This window comes from Ovis aries, chromosome 2 (genome assembly GCF_016772045.2).
Source record: "Ovis aries strain OAR_USU_Benz2616 breed Rambouillet chromosome 2, ARS-UI_Ramb_v3.0, whole genome shotgun sequence".
Classification (NCBI taxonomy): Eukaryota; Metazoa; Chordata; class Mammalia; order Artiodactyla; family Bovidae; genus Ovis; species Ovis aries.
Window position 1 is genome coordinate 2,833,013 of NC_056055.1, and position 22,544 is coordinate 2,855,556.

At 45.1% G+C, this 22,544-nt stretch overlaps 1 protein-coding gene across 1 annotated transcript in view; it reads left to right on the forward strand.

Annotated features, from left to right (window-relative positions):
• The first annotated feature begins 8,489 nt into the window (after positions 1 to 8,489).
• The window catches only part of MEGF9 (multiple EGF like domains 9), an 82,845-nt gene continuing 68,790 nt past the window's right edge, over positions 8,490 to 22,544 (forward strand). Inside the window, exon 1 of the mRNA XM_027964060.2 lies at positions 8,490 to 9,283. Coding sequence (XP_027819861.2) covers positions 8,620 to 9,283 — 664 coding nt within the window. The 5' untranslated portion in view covers positions 8,490 to 8,619. The remainder of the gene's footprint in view (positions 9,284 to 22,544) is intronic.

Here is a 22,544-nt window from a genome sequence, read left to right on the forward strand (position 1 = left end):
CATGGGAACAGGTATGGGGAGTATAAACCCACTGAGTGCCTAGACGCTCTGGCCATTAACCCCCAAGGTCATTGTATTCACTTGGTCTTGACCCGCTATGTGAAAAGACAAGGTTTAGGAAAGTCAGATATGTTCCAGTGTCTTTTGAATGTCTACTGTGGGGCAGGCCTTGGCTCAACACTTGTACACACTGTTTGTTCAACCTTGACTTGGGAGACAGATATTATGATCCTCATTCTACAAGAGATGATGTTGAAACCTGGAGCAAAAGTGAGTTGTCCAAAGTTATATAGCTAGAAAGACCAGGACTGAGCCTGGAAAGTTATACAGCTAGAAAGACCAGGACTGAGCCTGGAAAGTTATACAGCTAGAAAGACCAGGACTGAGCCTGGCACCCTTTACTGCTGTGCTTGTTTCTCTCCTAACAACAGAAATCAAAAGTAAAGTTGAGAAAGCTCAGTAAACTGCTGTGGAAATCACTCTGGATTTGAGGACTGAAAAACTGGTTATGAACCCTAGTTCTTCCATTTACTATCTGGACTTCCTTGCTGGCTCAGATGGGAGACCTGGGCTCAACGCCTGGCTTGGGAAGATCTCCTGGAGAAGGAAACGGCAACCCACGCCAGTACTCTTGCCTGGAAAATCCCACGGACGGAGGAGCCTGGTTGGCTACAGTCCATGGGGTCGCAAAGAATCGGACACGGCTGAGCGACTTCACTTTCACTTTCTTCCATTTACTAGTTTGGTGATCCCGGGTTAGCCAGTTGACTCTTTTAAGCAGCAGTATACTGACCTATGGGCGTCCCTGGTGGCTCAGATGGTAAAGAGTCTGCCTGCGATGAGAGAGACCCAGGTTTGATCCGTGGGTCTTGAAGATCCCTCGGAGAAGGGAATGGCAATCCACTCCAGTATTCTAGTACTCTTGCCTGGAGAATCTCATGGACAGAGGAGCCTGGCGGGCCACAGTCCATGGGTCGCAAAGAGTCAGACACAACTGAGCAACTAACACTTTCACTTTAACTATATTGACCTAGAAAGTGGGGATAATCACTTCTATCTCACAGTATAAGGTTAAAAGGGAAAATGTGCATGAAGGGTTTTAGCATGATGTCTGGCATATAATGAGCGTTCAGTAAATGTTAGTCCCTACTACGATTAGTATACTGCTACTGTAACTCTTAGTGGTACAGTATACCCGCTATATCACCACTGATATCACCGCCACCTTCTCTCCAGAGTGGTCCCGAAGCTTGAACGACACAATGACTGGGAAAGCTGTGTGTGTCCTGCACCTGTCGGTAATCCCCTGTATTATAATTATAGCAAGCTAAGGGAAAGAGTTATTTGTGAGGCCCTGACCCCGTTCCTCCCCCAGATGGTTTAGATTCTTTGCTCTGCAGCCAGCGGTGATGACGAGCAAGGGTTTGACTTGGTGCCCACTGTGAATGACGTCCTTCAGTGGATCACTGAGAAGGACAGCAAATGCTTTTCTGAGCTTATTTTAGCATCAGAGGGACTTTGAGGCAGGATTTCAGCATTTAGTTTCATTGGGGAAGGCACTTTGCCATTAATGTGAATTTACAACTTCAAATTTTCTCCTCCTCATCAACTTTAAAAAGAGATAACGTGGAAGCAGATCTCGGATATGGCTGGCAGACATATCCCCAGATCCAGATGAGTTCTGTTGTGGGTTATTCCTGATTATTTAAGTAATGTGTGTTTATTGTTAAAAAAGAAAAAGGAAAAATGTGAAGAAGAAACAATCTGAATACCCATAATGCAATCATTCAGAGACTAAAAGTGTTCGTATTTTGTTATACTCCCTTTTAGACTTTTATTTTGTGTCTATATAAAACGTTGTATTCATATAGATAGCATATAGAATTAGTAATATATTCATCTATTATTTATACTATGTAAAACAGTATATGAATGTAGGACGTCCCTGGTGGCTCAGACGGTAAAGCGTCTGTCTACAATGTGGGAGACCCAGGTTCGATCCCTGGGTCCAGAATATCCCCTGGAGAAGGAAATGGTAATCCCCTCCAGTACTATTGCCTGGAAAATCCCATGGACAGATGAGCCTGGTAGGCTACAGTCCATGGGGTCGCAAAGAGTTGGACACGACAGAGCAACTTCACTTCTTCACTGCAATAAAATATGAATATATTCATATATTTACATAATTGAGATCATAGTCTAAATAACCATGTAAAGTATTTTTTAATAAAGCTATTTTTATTGGAGTTTTTGGTTCAAAGCAAAACTGAGCAAAAGGTATAGAGATTTCCCACATATCCCCTGCCCCGCACACACAGTGGTAAAGAACCTGCCTGCCAGAGCAGGGGACATGGGCGATGCGGGTTCAGTCCCCGGGTTGGGAAGATCCTCTGGACGAGGGCACTCCAGTGTTCTTGCCTGAAAGATTTCTTGGACAGAGGAACCTGGCGGGGTATATATAGTCCATGTAGTGGCAGAGAGTTGGACACGGCTGAGCAGACACGCAAAGCCTCCCTCACTACTAACTTCCCCCACCAGGGTGGTACTCTTGTTACACTTAATGAATCTGCTTTGACACATCGTATTCATTCAGCCTGTTATGGTTTACTCTTGGTGGTGGGCGTTCTGTGGGTTTGGATAAATGGTAATGCCTGTAGCCATCCTTGCAGTATCATTCAGGGTATTTCTGTTTGCCCTAAAAGTGCGCTGCGCTCCGCCTGCTCATCCCTCGTTCCCCTGCCACACCCTGGCTACCGCTCGCCTTTCACCGTCCCCGTCGCTCTGCCTTTTCCAGAGCATCATTCAGGGCATGAGCTTTTCAGATTGGCCTCTTTCCCTCGTAATATGTGTTTGTTTCCTCCATGGCTTTCCCTGACTTGGCAGCTCATTTCTTTTTAGTGCTGAATAATGTTCCGTTGTCCAGATACGGACCTGGTTTATTCATTCACCTACCGGAGGGCATCGTGGCTGCTCCCAAGTTTTGGCAGTTATGAATAAAGCTGCAGTAAACATCCTTGTGCAGGTTTTGGGATAAACAAAAGTGTTCACCTCCTTTGAGTAAATACCAGACAACACACTTGCTGGATCATGTGGTAAGAGTATGTTTAGTTTTGTAGGAAACCACCAAGCTGCCTTCCAAATGGCTGTTACATCTTGCCTTCCCACCAGCAGTGAATAAGAGTTCTCTTGCTCCAAATCCTCTCCCACATTTAATATTGTCAGCATTTTGGATTTTTGGCTCTTCTGGGAGGTATGTAACCTATTTTTCCATAATTTTATATTGCAAGAATTTCCTTCACGAATATTGTTTCTTAAAGATGTATAGGGTTGCAACATAGGGATGACATAGAGCACAAAGTGTTTAATCTCTCCCTATTGTTATCTGTTTGTTTATTTTCTTTGGCCGAGCCATGTGGTTTGTGGGATCTTGGTTCCCTGATCAGGGATTAAACCAGGGCCTTTAGCAGAGAGAACTTGAAGTCCTAACTACTGGACCACCAGGGAATTCCCTGTTATCTGTTTAGACTTTTCTAATTTTCAGTATTATCCATAACGCTCTGATGAACATTTTTGTATATAAAGCTTTATTTACATCATTGTTTATTTTCTCTAGGGCTGATTCTTAAAAGCGAAAGTAACAAGTTAGAAGACAAACACTTCAAATTCTCATCAATTCTGTGGGGCATTCCCCAGGCAGCAACAAGTATTACCATTTTTAAAAAGTTCTTGCCAAATCAATAGCTAAAAATAAAAAAGTAAATTACTGTTTCAGTTCGCAAACCTCTGATTACTTAAGTTGAATACACAATATTTCATGTATCTTAGCCATTCACGTTTTCCTTTCCATGAGTTGCAGGCGTCCTTTGCTGAGCAGAATTTGTTCATAGTGGCCCCAGTCACTAAAGTTGTCTGCAGATGATGCTAAACTTTGCATCTGGCCACATCTGATAGGCTCCGGCAGGATTAGAAATAGTCCATGTCAGCATTGCTGCTTCAATGAAACCAGAAAGGGGAAAGTTTCTATGTTTTATCAGAATCCAAGAAATGAAGTTATTTTTGCTGATTGTATTATTATGCCTTCTTTTCTTACTCCCAAAGCTTCTCTTTTTAAAATGCTGCTCTAGCAGGAAGGTTAGATTTAGCGTATACCTATTCTTTCTTTCAGTGTGTGTTCACTGACCGCCTACTATGTGCAAGGGCCAGGGGCCACAAGGATGGCTGTGGAGTCTGAGAACAGCCTGGGTTTTGGAGCTGGGCAGGGGTTGGGCAGGGGCTTCCCAAGTGGCGCTAATGGTCAGGAACCTACCTGCCAGTGCAGGAGACATAAGGATGCGGGCTTGATCCCTGGGTCGAGAAGATCCCCTGGAGGAGGGCATGGCAACCCGCTCCAGTATTCTTGCCTGGAGAGTCCCATGGACAGAGGAGCCTGGCAGGCTACAGCCCATGGGGTCACAAAGAGTCAGACACGACTAAAGCAACTTAGTGCGCGTGCGCACACATACACATGCACACACAGGCGTTGGGCAAGTCCTTTAACCTCTCTGAGGCTCTCTTTTGCCTTCTTTCAAGCACAGGTGATAACCCTACCTTTGGGGAATAAATGAGTTACAAATGCAAAACTCCTGGAATGGTGTCTGCCACATCCCAAGGCCTCATTTAGCTCAACAGAAAATTCTTGAGCTATTTCTTTTTATTTGCCACTGTGCTAGGTGCTGAGGATCCAAAGAGGGGTCAGCTCTCTCTGCCCTCTGCTGCTGTGTGCATCCCTCCCACCGATTAAGTCCAGTGGCCCCGGACGCCAAGGATGGGTTGACAGCTCTCTTTAGAGCCCTGGGGCTTAGCTGCAGTTCTGGAGCCACAAGAAAAGTATCAACCAACACTGTGTTACACAGAGAGTCCTAGCCATGATTTTTATCTTCTCTTTCCTTAACATATCGTCAGCATTTTCCATTTAGAGCAGTTGTTGAGGGTGCCGGCTAGCGTGAGCCAGCCTTAGTTTGATTTCTGGCTCTATCACTAAGTAACCTTGGGCAAGCTGTTTGACATTTCGATGGTCTAGTTTTCTTATCTGTAAGGGGGGGGGGGATATTAATAGATGGTTAGAGAGCATCACTGACTCAATGGACATGAATCTGAGCAAACTCCAGGAGACAGTGAAGGACAGGACAGCCTGGCGTGCTGCACTCCGTGGCATCGCAAGGAGTCAGAGATGACTTAGTAACTGAACAACAACAATAGTATCAATACCTACTTCCCGAGGTCTTTCTTAGGATTAGACAAGAGAGGCCATATGCAGCTTTTAGGGTAACACGTAGCACACAGTAAGAGCTCAATGGTCGGTTATTAATATTTCTATAATGTCTTCATAGCCACCATTACAATGACTTTTTATGATTAAAAGAGATATAACACCTGTCTCTGATGTTGGTATTTGGAGCGTTCCTAATTTTTAAACACAAACGTAAAATATTATTCCTAAGAAACCAACAAAAAGTCGTCTTGTAGTTTAGAGATAAAGGCAGGACAAGAAATTTAAGTATTCAATGGGAAGTGAATCCACATCAAGACACTTACATTGCCTTTCCAGAAAATGCAACACTTACTATACATGTCAACAGGGTAATTAACTCATTTTAGAACCTGCAGTGGGGGTTGACCCCTGTCTGAGGCAGGGAGCTAGCCTAGATTACTTTGGCAAAGACTTCTAGTCTTTTCTCTGTGATTCTCCAGGCAAAGAAGCTGTATCAGCTTTTCTTTTGTAGTGCCAGAGAATCTCTGATATAGCACAGCTCAGGGCCAACCCAGAATTTTTCAGCTATCACTTGGCATATCTGGTAGGGTGGCTGTCAGGCCATGTCACCTGATGCAGAAGTTGTTTCTGGGTGTGGTCCTTCAGCCAGCCAACAAGGCTCAACGTTAGCACTGGCATAAATGAGACTGAGCACCTTCTGCATGCCAGGCTCTGTAAAAACATTCCCTTCAGGCCTCAGCTTAGCTGAGGCAGAATTCAGTGGTCCCATTTTATAGATGAGGGAACTGAGGCTCAGAGAGGTCAAAGGTTTTTCCTCCAAGGTCACACAGCTGGTAGAGTCATGACCCAGCTCTGTTTGACTTTAAAGATACAAACTCTTCCCAGGGCACCACAGGGTCTCTTTGTGATGTAATTCAAACTAACCAGCATGGATTAGTGCTCACATGGGTTCCCCCTGCTAAGCACTGAGAACAGAGAGAGCAGCCTAATAGGGGAGAGACAGACACAGAAATCCCAGGTTCTAGAATTCCCACTGATGCATGCCTGTGAGAAGTAATAAAGCCACGGGGGCAGTTCAGTTTATCCTGTGGTATACATTTCTGAAAGCCATCCTTAATCCTTTCAGGAAGAGGCAGGGAGTAGATAGATTGATAGATCAGGGCTATAATCAATGAACAAACAAAGGGCAGTGGGAAAATAGGGAGAGAGAGAGATTCATTCCCACTCGGAGATCCAGAAAATTCTCTTAGAGGATATGGTATTTGGGCTGGGGTTTGAAGGGTTAGAAAGAGTCAGCAAAAGACTATGGGGGAGGGGCTTGACCTACCCCCTCCCTTGGCTAAGAGAAGTAAAAACAGAATCTTGATTTGTGCTTCCTAAATATTGGCCTGAAACCAGAACCCACGCACGCCCCTCCCATTTCGCTCCCTCCCCTTACATACATAGAGGGACCTATTAAGATACATTCATGTTGCTGTTGTTTAATTGCTAAGTCCAGTCCAACCCTTTGTCATCCCATGGACAGTAGCCCACTAGGCTCCCCTGTCCATGGAATTCTCCAGGCAAGAATACTGGAGTTGGTTGCCATTTCCTCCTCCAGGGGATCTTCCCAACCCAGTGATAGAACTGATCTCCTGCATTGCAGGCAGATTCTTTACCATCTGAACCACACATAGGTACAAATGTAAAAACACACAGAAAATACACATAAAACACACACCAGTCCACGTGCAGATATTTAAAAACATACAATATGCAAAAATAGATACCAGCTCCCGTACTCAAAAGATCATACAAATATACGCTCATATATACAGACTCACAGGCATGTTTATGTTTCATTACACAAGCACATACATGCCCTCTCCCCACCCACTCCTCATTCAGGTAAACAAGTGCATTTTTAATTAACATGTACACAGGTTCGCACGCAAATGTGATCGCCCAGTTCTGGTTGGAGGCCGGGGACTAATGGGAAGCCATGCACAAAGGAAGCGTCACGCAGGGGAGGCCAGGAATGGGTTGGCAGTGGGGCTGGGATTAAGCCCTGTCAGATGACAAGCGCGCCCGGCCCGGCTGCAGCGCCTATGCGAGCTCTGGATCCTGGGTGACGGTGCGAGGCTGCGCATCGGAATTCCAGCTTTGCACAGGGTTTAGTGTCGCCCAGGGTCAAGCTCTGTGGTCCGACCCACCCCTAGCCCTGCCATAGGCAGGCGGCTCTGAGGACACGCAGGTCTGCGGCGTGGGGCTTGTCCTAGCAGGACGCTGGGTGTAGGCAGCATTAATGAGGGTTTACTGTGGGTCAGGCACTGCGTTAAGCCCTTTCAGGGCATTACTTAATGCTCACATCAGCTCTGTGAGAGAGGGGTGGGCGGTGGGATGTTAGCTGCCATCAACCCCATTTTAGAGGTGAGAAAACTGCACTCAGGCCACAAAACCACTCAGCAGGAAGCTTGGAGCTGAGGTTGAACCCTGTCCATCTCACTCTCCTGGGGGTGTAAGGTGAAGTGTGCATGTGAGCCTGTCACCCTCTCACGCAGGAAGCTTGCACCTTCGACTCCTGACGGGTCCTGCCAGGTACAGCGCCTGGCCCAAAGAAGGTGCCTGGTGAGGGCGTGGGTCTTGGCTCGGTAAGGTCCTCAACAAGGGCCTCAGTTTCCCCATCTCTGAAATGGGAATGCAGCGAAGACCTCGCAGGGCAGAGCTGGGGCCGGGCACTCTCGGGCAGCAGAGGAGGTGCTGCGCTCTACATCCTCGCTGCGGCCACCCTCGCCCACCGCGGGGGTTCCAGCTCCGCCCCAACCCGAGCCCGGGAGAGGCGCTGGCGCCCCATTGTTTAAGAGAGCGGGGAAGCTCCCAAGAGCCGAGTCCCCGTCCCCGGGTCGCGCTCGCCGCCCAGTGGAGCAGACGACTTGGCCCGGCGTCTGCCTCGCCGGGCGCGTCCTTTGTCTGCTCCCCGGTGCCCGGGGCCCGGGGCCCGCGCCCCGCTTCTAGGGCAGACAAAGCCGGGGCTGCCGCTAGTCTGACCGGCTGGAGCGGCGCTCGCTCCACCCACCTCCCGCCTTAGTACCGCCCCCTCTCCTCAGCGCTCCCTGATTGGCTCGTGGGGCCACAAAGAGGCCGGGAAGCGGGCAGGTCACGTGAGACGGCGTGGCCTCCCATAGGCCTGGCCAAGCTGCCAATCAGGGAGGGCGGGCCGTCCGCGCTCGGCCCGGTCGCTCCCTCCGCTCCGGGGCCCGCCCGCCGGGCCGGCCGCCTGTCAGAGGGAGGTGGCGATGGTGCGCCCGGTGGCGGCGGCGGCTGCGGCGGCTTCCCGGGTCCGAGTGCCGCGAGGAGATGACTGACCGACCGGCTGACTGACTGAATGAATGAATGGCGAAGCCGAGCGCGCCATGAGGAGCCTGCCGAGCCTGGGCGGCCTCGCCCTGTTGTGCGCCGCCGCCGCCGCCGCCGCCGCCGCTGCCTCAGCCACCTCGGCGGGGAATGTCACCGGTGGCGGCGGGGCCGCGGGGCAGGTGGACGCGTCGCCGGGCCCGGGGCTGGGGGGCGAGCCCAGCCACGCTTTCTCTAAGGCCACGGTCCCCACAGCCCAGGCCCCGAGGACCGGATCCCCGCGCGCCACCCACCACCGAGCCCAGGCTGCGTCTTCCTCAGCCCAGCCCCCGGAGACCACCCCTCCTCCGACCACTGCCGGGCCAGCTCCGACCACCGCCGCCGGGCCCGCTCGGACCACCTCTCAGGCGCCGCTCGTTCCCTCGCGAGTCACACCTCCTGCGGTGGAACGTACTCCGACTACCCCTCGGGTGACAACCAGACCCGCGCCAGCCACCCTCTCGACGACCACTGGCCCGGCGCCGACCACCCCAGTAGCGACCACGGTGCGGGCGCCCACCGCTCCCCCGAACCCGACCTCGGCTCTCCCCGGCGGCGGCGGCGGCGGCAGCAGCAGCAGCAGCAGCAGCAGCAGCAGCAGCAGCAGCAGCGTCCCACCCACCCCACCTGCCACGGAAGCCCCCTCTCCGCCTCCCCCAGGTGAGTCCCAGCGCCTCCTCGGCCGCCGGACCCTCCCCGCGGCTGCCCGTCCTTCTAGCCTGGGGTTTCTTGGCTGGGGTGGAGCATTTCTGGTCCCCAAAGGTTCCCCAGATTTCGACTTCCAAGGGGAGGTCCAGGCTCTAGATAGCCTGCCCCACCCCCCTCCCCAGCCCCCAGTCTGGAAAGCCTTTTGTCGCCCACTTGGGCTGTGCTTCCTTGGGAGCGGAGCGACTGCTGCCTGGAAAGCGTCGCACCTCCTTCCAAACAGCGCTCTCTGGCCTTTGTCAGACGCGCTGGATGGGCGCAAACTTTTGGGTTCGGTTCGCTCACCGTGCCCCTCCGCCTGGGCGATCTGGGGAAGTTTGAAAACCAGCACAGTACCTCCGGCGACCAATAGGTCAGAAACTGAAGGGATTCCTCCTAAGGCTCCACTTTCCTTGTTCATGTAAATATCAGATGTGCATGTGACAGGTGGAAAAGATATTGAGAGGATTTTGTTTACAAACAGTAGTACAGACCACTTGAGGCCAAAAGAAAAAAGAAATTGTAATCCATGTTTTCCCTGCAAATGAATGGATTCAGTAGTCATTTGGGACAGGTGTGTATCTAGGCTGAGCACATTTGTAAATTAGGTTAAATCCCTTCCTTGCACCATTTTTTTTTTTTTTTCTCTCCTTCCTCAATTGCAAGTCAGTATGTTTGGGCAAATACACAATTTAAGCAGGGAGGCCCATTTTTTCCCTTAAGGAGGGGAATGTTCAGTTTTGCTGATGTTGAGAAAAGCCAATTTCTGTCTGAGTCCTGGTGAAAAATAAAGCTCTTCTTCCTGCTGATTGAAAGTCTTCAAGCAAAGTTAGAGACAACTTCTGTTCTTTTCCTCTTGAGATCTAACGTGGGCCTGGAACTAAACAAATAAAACCTGCCTTGTCAAGATGTTAGACAAGAGTTTCTGAATTCCTTTGCTTTGAGTTGGGGTTTGATTTGTCCAAACCATTTCGCCTTTAGCTGGATTTATATTAATGGATCTCTGACCTAATTCTTAGGCTCAGTGATTTACTGTGGGGTCAGGTATGGACTTTGGACTATAATTGAATTTGTAGAGAGTTTTCCCACATGATTATGAGTCTTAATACAGTCCTGTCTTGAGTTGGAGCTTGGCATTGACATAAGTAGGAATGCAGATTATTCACCCATAAAAAGCCAAGTTGGTATTTCTTCCAGCATCAAGGAGTGTGCTACCTGGCTGGATTTTGACTGTAACCTCTCTTGGCCTCCCTATGGAGAGACTGACATGATACTGTGAGGCAGGAATCGTAGTGTTTGAGCGTGTGGACCTGAGTCCATTCTTAGTTTGAACCCTAGCTCCGCTGCCTTTTATTAACTGGGTAATTTGGGCGGGTCAATTAACCTCTCTTCATCTGAGAAATGAAGATAATAATAGTGTTTAGCTCATAGGATTGCTGTGAATCCTATGAAATTTGCTGTGAAATACTGTGAAAATTAACTAAATGCATTTATAGTGCTTAGAACAATAGTTCTGGGTGCAGAGTAAATTAGCTCTGTATGTATCTTAGCTATCATTATGATAGTTTTTTTTTTTAATGGGATAGAAAGCATTTGAGAAACCTAATAGAGACATGATGATTTTTATTTGTTTTAGTAAAATGTGATGGTAGTATGTGTGGTCAGTCATGTCTGACTCCTTGCGACCTTATGGGCTGTAGCTTGCCAGGCTCCTCTGTCCATGGATTTTTTCAGGCAAGAATACTGGAGTGAATTGCCATTTCCTCCTCCAGGTAAAATGTAATAGGAAAGGATAAATTAGATTTTCCAAAGTTTGGAGCACACAGTAGTGTTTATGTAGGAAGATTCCTTCTTTTGAAAGGTTAGTATATCATAAGTCTGTGTAATTGATGTTATTTTACCTTAAATTTTGCATTGTTATTTTTAAATCACAAAGGTAACCTTTTTTCATGTTGCTTTTTTTTGGTGATAAAATATACATAACATAAAATTTACCATTTTAGCCATTTTTAAGTGTACAGTTTAATGGTATTGAGCACATTCAAATTGCATGACCATCACCACCATCCATCTTTAGGGCTCTTTTTTATTTTCCCCAACTGAAACTGTATCCATTAAACACTAACTCCTCAATGGCCAGCCATCTACCTTATTCCTAGCAACCACCGTTCTACTTCCTGTCTCTGTGAATTTGCCTGTTCCAGGCTCCTCATATGGGGAACTCATAGCATTTGTCCACAAAGATAACCTTTACCTGAAAAAATTACAAAGACCCAGAAGTCCACAAGTAAAGAGTGAAAGTTCCCCCCCACCCACTTTGCTACTTCCCAGTTCCAGTCAGTCCTTAACTGTTACTGCTATTAGCAGTTTGATCTTTTCTCAGAGGCAAGTTGTGGCATGCAGGATGCGTTCCCTCACCAGGGATCGAACCTGTGGTCCCTGCATTGGGAGCGCAGAGTCTCAGCCACTGGACCACTAGGGAAGTCCCTAAACACAGGATTATTAAAAATAGTTTTTAAAAGCTCAAGATGAAATAATATATACATTACATATATTAATATATTAATTATGTATATATACTGCAAGCCATAGCGTTTTGCAACTTGCTATATCCACTTAACTGTGTATCATGGTCTTTTTCTTCATGTCAGTACCTAAAGTGTACCTTATTCTTTTCAGCAGTTGTATTTTTCATCATCAGAATATATCATAATCTATTTAACCAATCTCTTGTTTATGGATACTTAGATTGCTTCTTGGCTTCACTTTAAAAAGCACAGAGAAGAATGTGTTCTTGTTTAATCCATCATATTATATTACTAGTCCATCATATTATATTCTCTAATACCTTGTCTGGAGTTTTGTAGACTCCAAATCGACTGTAAGTAAAGCAAAGCTGGATTGAGTAATATTTGCCACTGGCCTTTAGTAACTTCAAGGCCTTTAGTAACTTCCATGGACTACCGTATACCTATGTCTATGATGGTCTTGGGCAACAGAAATTTTAAGATGCTCAATTTGGTAGCTCTGCTGTGTTGTAAATTTTCTGTAGCATTAGTTTTCTGTGAATTCACTATGGACAGCCTCTGTCTAGTTCTCAGCAGCTGAGCTGCCTTTGTGGGCTTACTGCTTTACTGGGCAATTTCAGCTTTACGATAATGTAGTTGAGTATGGTCTTTCTATCCGAACATGGGCTCTAGTCTACTTTAAACAGTAAATACATCTCCTTGACAGAGGAAAGAGATTTGAAAGACCTGGTTCTAACTGAGTTTGAAAGACCTAGATAGGTTGGCAAAATTGGATTCTCTGGCTTTTGGGAAGATGAGTATAAAACTGAACACCATTGATAATATATTATGTGTCTAGGTGGGTCTTCTGGCTGCTCTTTGAATTAATAAGAATTTCTTCCATAAAGATCTAGTTGAGAGCTCTTGCCTACCCCTCAGTAAGGGCCCTCTTTTGTTTACAGGGACACTGATCTGCAAACTGAAACTAATTGCCCAGCAAGCAAGCATTTTCCTCCCACGGTCCTGGCAAAACATTCAACTGATTGGTTGGCTGGGTAGGACATTTTACGAAGGGTGAAGGGAGAGGCTGTGATACTAGAGTGTAACAGTTATTGATAGTAAGAGACTGAAGTGATGATAAATGTTTGATTTTTAAAATTATGGACCTTCAGGGCTAGATAGGACTTTAGAAGCCAGTACCTCCTAACGAGGCTCTGCATTGCAAGAAATGCTTCCATGGACTTAGCCGAAATATTTCTCTCTGTGGTTAACACCAGCCGGTTCTGACTCTGCCTTTCGGGGCCACGCAGAACAAGTCAGCTCTCTCTGTGCCCTGACAGTTCAGGGATCTGCGGGCAGTGATCGTGTTCCCTCGGAGTCTGGACTAAATAACTTCAGCTCCCTCAACTGTTCTTTATGTGAAATGGTTTCAGATTCCCTTAGACTCTGCTGGTTGCCCCTCTTAGGGAGTTTTTCAGTTTTTCTGTGTCTCTCCTGGAGTGTGGAGCATGGAACTGAAGATGTCGCCCCCGATGTGCTCTCACCCACTCGTGGTAGAGAGGACAGTTGCCTCGTTCTCTCTGGATGCTGCACTACTGTTGATGCGGTTAGCTCCTAATCACAGTAGCTTTTCTGGCAGCCACATTACGTTGTTGACTCATTGAGTCCATTAAGATCCTTAAGTCTTTTTTTTTTTTTTTAAACACGTACTAGACGAGTCTTTCTTCATTCTGGACTTAGAAACTCTTTGTTATCCTGTAAAGTATAAACTGAGACAGTTGCCAAGCATGTAAGATGTACTGTGTTAGGTTCATGCCATCACTTTGGGCCTGCAGCCTGTCAGCGTACCCCACCCAGTCTCTTCACGCTCACCTGCAGGCTGTTCTGTAGACGGAGTCCAAGGACACGTTAGGGCAGGTCTTCTTACCTCACAGGAGAGAGTACATTTAGGGATGATGAAACAGTTTGGAAGGGAAGAGATCGTGGTTTAGATTAGTTCTCGAGGGTCCACCTCTACAGTTCGGTGATGATTTGGTACCCGTGATTCAGGGCACATGACTGCCCCCCAAGGAGCCTTAACCATTTATTTGTGATCTAAGTTAAGAGACGAGGCTTTTTTTTTTTTTTTCTTCCCAAGCAAACCCTAGAGTTTGAAAGCTCTGACTACTGTGGCATGTAAATAAAATATTATGAATGGATTTTATTTGAAAGGAACATTCTGGAAATCAGGGCCCTCCTGTCAGTACTGGGAAATGTTTTCTTCATCCTAAAATTCTGTACAGCTAAGTTCAGGGTGTTGATTTGCTTATAGTTATTCAAGAAGATGCCATTCATTTTAAGGACACAGAAATTGTTCAGACTTCAAAGATAATGTCTGTTCATAACCTTTTATTGAAAACCTGTGGGGCTGGGTGTGTTTCAGAATTTAGAATTTTTCTGATTTTTAGGAAGTTAATAAGTACACCCCAGTGAAGTCTAGGACAGCATCCTGTGTAATCAAACACATGAAGGTATTAGCAGCAAAAATGTGTGTATACTCACACTGAGTGGGTTTTTAAAAAGGCTATAAATAACCTTGCATTTGTTCAGGTCAGGTTTTGCTGCCAAATGAATAACAGAAAAACTTTTGGTTTTTTGGATCTTCTGGTGTTTACATCATCTCTGAGTGAGTGTGGACCACTGAAATAGTGCTCACACTCACACACAGTACTTCCGATGCTGCAGATGCTGTCTTAAGTGCCTTGCATATATTACTTTACTCAGTCCTCACAACAGTTAGGTCTAATCGAGTTAGGTGTTATTATTATCTTCATTTTATAGATAAGGAAACTGAGGCTCAGAGAAGCCCAGCTGTGAGGGAGTCTGCATTCAAACCTAGCCTTTCTGGTTCCAGAATCCATACTGTTGGCATTTAAAGAAGGAGTCACATAGAAGATGAGGGAAGGAAACCGTTTTGCTAGAAACATTCGTCCTTGAACACGAGTCTGAAAGGTTCTCAAATGTTCTCGAGCATTTACTCTCTCCCTTCTCTTCTGTGCTGCTATTCACCTCAGATCTTCTGTTTTACAGCGTTTTACAGTTAGAGCCCCAGTTCTTCCTTTGATTAGGCTCTAATGTGGCCTATGATAGAGAAGATTGTCTGTAGTCTTTAGGGCTAGGCCCAGGAACTTCTGAAGTTTACTCTGTCTTATTCCTGACCCAAATGCCTAGATTTCTGCAGAAATTCCTTAGTGTGATTAGTTTTTGGAACAGCATAGTTAAACTCCAGAGCATTAGTTTCAAATCTACTGAATTCTGTCTCCAGGAAGCCTTCTGGCTAGTTGAAAATTTACACACTGAAATAATCTGATTATGTCTTTTTATCTTGATTTGTTTTAAAGACCCATAAAATTAAAGTGAGCATTACTTTTCATCTCAGAATTTCTAAACATGTATATATTAACTTCCAGACATCTTGGCACCCTTATAAACAGAATGGAAGAAAAATATCATGGTACTGTTTTTACTGATGGGTAAATTATGGGTAGAGAGATTACTGCTCCAGGGCACTTAATAGATCAGAGGGGAATAGAAGTGTAAGATCTTATTTGGGAGAAAGTGTTAGATGATGGTTTTAGTTAAAAATAGCTTCAATTCATGCTTTTTGCCTTGATCTTTATTTTTGTGTGTTTTCTTTAGATATAATATAAACATCCTTAATAATAATGTTGAAATTATATTTCAGGTATCTCTTCTGTAGTCACTCAGCCTTTTTCTCAAGCATGAGTTTTGGTTTATCTGCTTCTCACTAGAAACAACTATCCTAACTGCGTTAGTAACTTTGAGGGGAGATTTTTTTCTTAATTGTCATGAAAAATATAAAAATTATGTCTGGATACATATGTGTTTGAATCACAGTAAAGGTTTACTCAAATCTTTTTACCTGTATCTATTCAAGTACATGTGATAAATGTGTGTCAAAATAATCCCTCTAGTAATGCCACTGTTCCACAATAGATATTTCTCTCAGAAAAATCTTTTCCTGTTATTTTCTTCACTAAGATAAAAATCTCTCTTCTGTTCTTGCTCATTTTTTTTCCACTTGAAACTCCTCTGTATGTCCCACTTTCTCTCGTCTCTTCTTCTTAGACCCATCCATTCTTTCATGTTCTTTAAGGAGCCAAATTATCCTCTCTACTTAACAGATTCCCGCTTTGTCCTCCTTCAGTGCCTCCTCAAAGCCTAATTCTTCTAAGAAGTCTTTGCCGGGGAACAAAAGGTCCTTGAAGATGTCCTGGTAACAGGGTGCATGAGGTTGAACACTTTGCACTCAGAACAAAACCTGTCTTTCTCTGTGACTTTGACTTTTTTTCCTATGGATCTGCTTTTAAAGTCTGTTTAACTTAGATTATTAAGCCCACTTGCAAGAAAATGTCATAGTTTATACAATATTCAGGATGTGGTATTAATTCTTTTAAAAAAAATGAAGAGATTTTCTTTTTGTTCTGTATCTTCTTTATTGCCCAGCTTTCCCCCCGCGTCTCCTGAGGAACAATACAGAAAAACCAATTATCATAGCAGAAGTTATCTGCCTCCAAAAAAACCCCACAGAATTCCAGTACTTTAAATATGTAGCAGATTTCTTTGTTTATGAGTAATATGAGTTGTTTTTGTTAGGTAGATGGATTTGGGCTAACTAGCAATGTAAATGGTTTAATTTGGTTGAGAAACAAACGTTTGATTTTTTTTGAATGACAGAATTAATTAATCAGCTCCTCTCTCATCTAATTTATATATTGGATTTGTTTTTTCAGTAGAGATTTTTGAAATAGGAATTTTCCTACTCTAAAATTCTATAATAAATAAGTTATGGTAATCTGCAAACCATATACATCTATTAAAATGCTTACATTATGTTAAAAGCCATATCCATAGGAGGAGAGAAATATACCAAAATAATTAGGTGGCTGAAGCTAAGTAATGTGAGTATGGGTCGTTTTCATTTCTTTGTGTTCTTCTGGATTTTCCAAGTTGTATTTTTTTTAATCAGTGTACCCAGTTTTATAGTAATAAAAATAAGTGAATAAAATATAAAAATGAGTAAAACGTTATGACACACTTGATGAGCCTTCAGTTATATGTGATCAAGCCAAGCGATGTTACCCTGGGCCGCTTAACTATAGTTTCTGTGATGGATTCATCAGCTTTGATCTCCCTCAGACGTTTACTTGGTCTCGGTGAGTTGTGGTTCTGAGGAAAGGAGGCTGCGGAAGACAGTGCCCAAGAAAGGAGACGGTTCCTGACGCCTGAGAAGTCAGGGTTGTGATGACACAGCTAAGACCTGGTCCCTTCAGGGAAAGTTTAACTGAAATCTTAGCAGAGTCTGAAAACAGCTGATTCTTTACCCATTTCACTCTGTAGAAGGCAGTGGCACCCCACTCCAGTACTCTTGCCTGGAAAATCCCATGAACTGAGGAGCCTGGTAGGCTGCAGTCCATGGGGTCGCTAGGAGTTGGACAAGACTGAGCAACCTCAGTTTCACTTTTCACTTTCATGCATTGGAGAAGGAAATGGCAACCCACTCCAGTGTTCTCGCCTGGAGAATCCCAGGGATGGGGGAGCCTGGTGGGCTTCTGTCTATGGGGTCGCACAGAGTCGGACACGACGGAAGCGACTTAGCAGCAGCAGCAGGGAACTTAAAGCACAAACTTAAAATTAATTAAAGCAGCTTATGGAAATAGCTCTTGTGTAAATTGTGCAGAATTTGAATTCGTGACATTGTCCACAGCCTTTACCAACAGAAGATCTTTGGTTGTCTCTTTCTCTACAGATACAGAGCTCCCAGAAGTTTGGTTTCAGTCTGTGCATATGTTTTCCAGTCAGATCAGATGGGATTGCTTTTAGACTGGTAATACAGCAGCTGCTCTATATGATATCCTTGCCAGGGAGACAGCACTGAGGAAAGGGGAAATTTATTCAGTTGGAAAAAGGAATGTATCCTGCCCAGTCACAGGGCAAATGGTCAGGGGTAGGTATGTTTTCAGCCTGGCTGTAAAATGTTCAATAATCTTTCTTTAGTAGATTTTAGACTCCTGAGATAACTGATTTTGGAAGCTTTTGTTTCAGTCTTGCATGCTTAGAAACTGACATATTACCCAGGACCTTATTAGATTTTTATTTTTAAAAATCTGTAGTTTTTATCTGATGTATGTGAGCAAAAAGGAGAGGTTAGGAGTTAATCACAAGGAGAACAGCACATTCTCTAGTTCCTCTGGTTCCTTTTTAGAAATGATCTTTTAAAGTGAAATTCCTTTAGAACTTCCTTCAAACATTCTAGGGAAAGTTGTCTTCTCTGAAGGAAACTGCATGAGCTGAGTAGCTTTTCCATTCTCTTCAGTCCTGTCCATCGTGTATGGAGATGAAATGCCAGTTTGGGAAGGGTTATTAGCGGTAACAGTGAGGGGGAAGATGGAATGCTTCATATTCAAACATACTCAGTTTTGCGTCTGTATCGAGGATTGATTAGAAGAAGGCGTTGGGCATCTTTTTTCTTTTTTTTGCTGTAGATTTCTCGTGTGACTTCTTATTCCTTATAAGTCTACAGTGTATTTTGAGTTATCTGTTCTATATGAACTGCTTTAACAACAGAGGCCCACCATCCCTTGATGTTGTGTGGGTTAATGAATGGTTATAAAGTGTACCAGAGCCACAAAGCACACTAGCTGTTGGGTATTATTACACTGAATTGTTGGTGTGTCGCCTGCAAACCCATCCTGTTCAACTGGTTTTAGTTTTAAGTTAGTTTGTTGCTTCAACTTGTCCACAAAGGCAGGGCTGAATGGTCCAGCTAATCAGGGGAGTCGCAGTCAGAAGAGATCATTCCAGTCTTTCTTTCCACTCACTCTGTGAGTTCCCGAGCTCGGTTTTGTTTTTCGTAAGTGGGTCTGTGCCTTAGTTTCTCTAACTATAAAATGAAGCCTGTTGCATGCACAGATGCGGTGCCCCTCACATATCTATACCACTGGCTTCTAAACCATCGTCTGTAAGATGAGTATGATAGTACCCACCTAATAGGGTTCTTGACTGTTGACCTAGAATTCAAACCTAGCATTGTCTGACTTAAAAGTCTGTGTTTTTTTTTTTTTTTTCCCTTCCGACTAAACTGTGCTGCAGTGCCAAGGCAGATGGGAGAAGCAGAGAATGAATAAGCATTCCGTGGTTCCAGAGCACATTCTGGGTTCTATTCTTGCCGCCTCCCGAGCCTCCCCCGGCAAGCCCATGCACTGTCCTCCTCAGCACTAGTTCTGAACTACACAGTTTGATTCAGGTTTGATTGCAGGAACTGGTGTGAAAATCAAAATTAGATCAAAGAGTGTTTCTCAGAGGTAAATATGGGTGTGGAGTGTAGGTGGCAGAGGGGATGATGGTAGAAATCAGATGAAAGGACGCGGGCAGACTCAATGTGGATGTAAAGCAGAGCTGAGCAGTAGCTATGAGATGGTCTACCCAGCGCCAGAAGGATTAGGGCAGAGACAATGTAATGCTGATTAGCATTTGGCAAGACACACCACACACTGCAGAATGACGGTATTGATTGTTGTCAGCTTGACAATGACACCTTTCATCTCCAGCTTCATATGGACTCTAGATCAAGATGCTGATGCTAAACTGTGTTGCAGAAAGTAGCAGGTGATATTTGACGGTATGAAAGTCATGGAAAAATCTCAGACTTGTTACTTCCGCAGTCACCTGAGGATGCGTTTCCCCATCCCATTTTATAAACTTCCCTCCTCACTGGGAGGGAAGGTTGTCTCTCAGATGAGACAAGGAGAAGCTATTATTTCAAGTTAGAACCAGCCGTTTCTGAACCAGTTGCAAAGATATTGATGGATGATATACAGAGTGTTGGAGGATTTGATTTGGAATCAAATAGCTTCATAAGTGGGAAAGAGAAAACCCAATATGGCATAGTAACGCATACATGTGTATATATGTGGGATCTAGAAAAATGGTACCGCTGCACCCGTCTGCAGAGCAGGAATGGAGACACAGCCGAAGAGCAGGGACACAGGGACCCAGCGCGGGGAGGAAAGGGTGGGCTGCACCGAGGGGGCGGCGTGACACACAGACAGCGCGGCGCGTGAAGGAGCCCGCCAGGGGGGAGCTGCTGCGCTGCGACGGCGCCCAGGCTGGCGCTCCGTGACTGCCCAGCGGGGTGGGGCGGGGAGAGGAGGGGGCGTGCGTGTGCTTAAATGAGTCACGCTGTCGTCCGCCAGAGACCAGCACCACACGGTAAAGCAGTTATCTTCCAGTTAAAAAGAGTGCACACCACCCCCCCCCAAAGAAACAGCTTCCCTTTGTAATCATTATTACATTCTGCGAGTGCTCAAGCGTCACACTGTGGTCAAGTCGAGCTATGTGTCTATAGTTGCGGCGAGTGTGTAGACAGTGCGAAACCTGGTCACATCAGTCTTCTGGTTAGTAATTTAAGATGATATTTATACTTCAGTGTAATTCTCCTCTGTATTCGCCATGAGTGACCCCAGCCCATTAATGCTTAGGTTTCCTGCTGCTGCTGCTGCTGCTAAGTCGCTTCAGTCGTGTCCAACTCTGTGTGACCCCATAGACAGCAGCCCACCAGGCTCCCCCATCCCTGGTATTCTCTAGGCAAGAACACTGGAGTGGGGTGCCATTTCCTTCTCCAATGCATGAAAGTGAAAAGTGAAACTGAAGTTGCTCAGTCATGTCTGACTCCTAGCGACCCCATGGACTGCAGCCTACCAGGCTCCTCCATCCATGGGATTTTCCAGGCAAGAGTACTGGAGTGGGGTGCCATTGCCTTCTCCAGCTTAGGTTTCCTAATACGTCTTAAAACTTCTCTATAGTCTGTCTCTGTCCTCATTTCCTACCACCCTTCACCTTGTGCTTTAAACTCCAACAGATTCGAGTTGCTTCTGTTTCCCCCCAAATGCCATGCTTATTGTCGTCATCATTATTACTAATAAGACAGTCATCTTTGGAGGCTTTCCTCTGTGTCAGATACTAATGAGCTTTAAATGAATTATAATGACCTTGTCTAATTATCTCCATTTTACTAAGCAAGAGTGGCGGCTTTGAGAGTTGAAATCCATTGAACAAGGCCTCACAGCTAGTAAATGTAGAACCTTGATTTAAATTTAGATCTGTGTAGCCTCAAAGCCTCCTCTCTTAATCGCTAGGCTGACTGGCCTCTTGTTACTTTGCTTCTGCTGTTCCCTCAGCCTGGAATAGCCCTTCTCTTCAGTTTTAATACAGGGCTTAAAACAGAAGTGAATGCTCGTTGATTTAATCAGAAATGGACTTTACTAAACGATTAGTAAAGAGTTCACAGAATCTCCAGGGGAACCAAATTCAGGACATGGAGCTAGAGATTATGCCTAGGGAAAACAATAATCTGGCATTGAGAACCTTTGTGGTGGAATAGCAAGCCTTAAAAATTGGAAATTGGAGAATTTCCCCCAAATAGGAAGGAATTAGTAGCAATTATACTATGATACTAGGCTGCCCCCCCAAAAAGACAGGGGTCTGCCACATCCCTTTTTTCACCCAATTAACTCACTTGTCCCTGAGAAACATGCAACCTCCTATCCTGTTTTACCTTATATATTCTAATATTACTGTACATATTTTTTTGATTACTTGCTTTTTAAGGATTCTTATTTTAAGTGTTACTTGTTCATGTAATTGATTCCTCTATACCTTATTCTTTAGTGGCTATGTCTTAGTGATGTTTGTACTCTCTAAGATATCCCTGAGATAGTGTTCAGCATCTAGTACAGAATCACTGCAGATGGTGACTGCAGCCATGAAATTAAAAGACGCTTACTCCTTGGAAGAAAAGTTATGACCAACCTAGATAGTATATTCAAAAGCAGAGACATTACTTTGCCGACTAAGGTCCGTCTAGTCAAGGCTATGGTTTTTCCTGTGGTCATGTATGGATGTGAGAGTTGGACTGTGAAGAAGGCTGAGCGCCGAAGAATTGATGCTTCTGAACTGTGGTGCTGGAGAAGATGCTTGAGAGTCCCTTGGACTGCAAGGAGATCCAACCAGTCCATTCTGAGGGAGATCAGCCCTGGGATTTCTTTGGAAGGAATGATGCTAAAGCTGAAACTCCAATACTTTGGCCGCCTCATGCGAAGAGTTGACTCATTGGAAAAGACTCTGATGCTGGGAGGGATTGGGGGCAGGAGGAGAAGGGGACGACCGAGGATGAGATGGCTGGATGGCATCACGGATTTGATGGACATGAGTCTGAGTGAACTCCGGGAGATGGTGATGGACAGGGAGGCCTGGCGTGCTGCGATTCATGGGGTTGCAAAGAGTCAGACACGACTGAGCAACTGAACTGAAGTACTCAATAAATAGTTGAGCTGAATTAAGACATAAATCCTCCTTGCCCACCACCGCTAGAATGTAAGTTCCAGAAGGGCAGGGATTTTTGTCTTTGTCTCTCTGTCTCTTTTTTTTTAAACCACTATCTCCCCAGCACCTAGATTCATTCCTATCATATGTTGGGACCTCAGAAAATAGTTAAAGAATAAATGAATATTCCTAAATAAAAATTCTTTATTTCTGGAAATGACACTGTCGTAAAACCCTTGACCATAGCCTTGACTATACGTACCTTTATCAGCAGAGTAATGTCTCTGCTTTTCAACACGCTGTCTAGGTTTGTCACAGCTTTCCTGCCAGGAAGCAGTCGTCTTCTG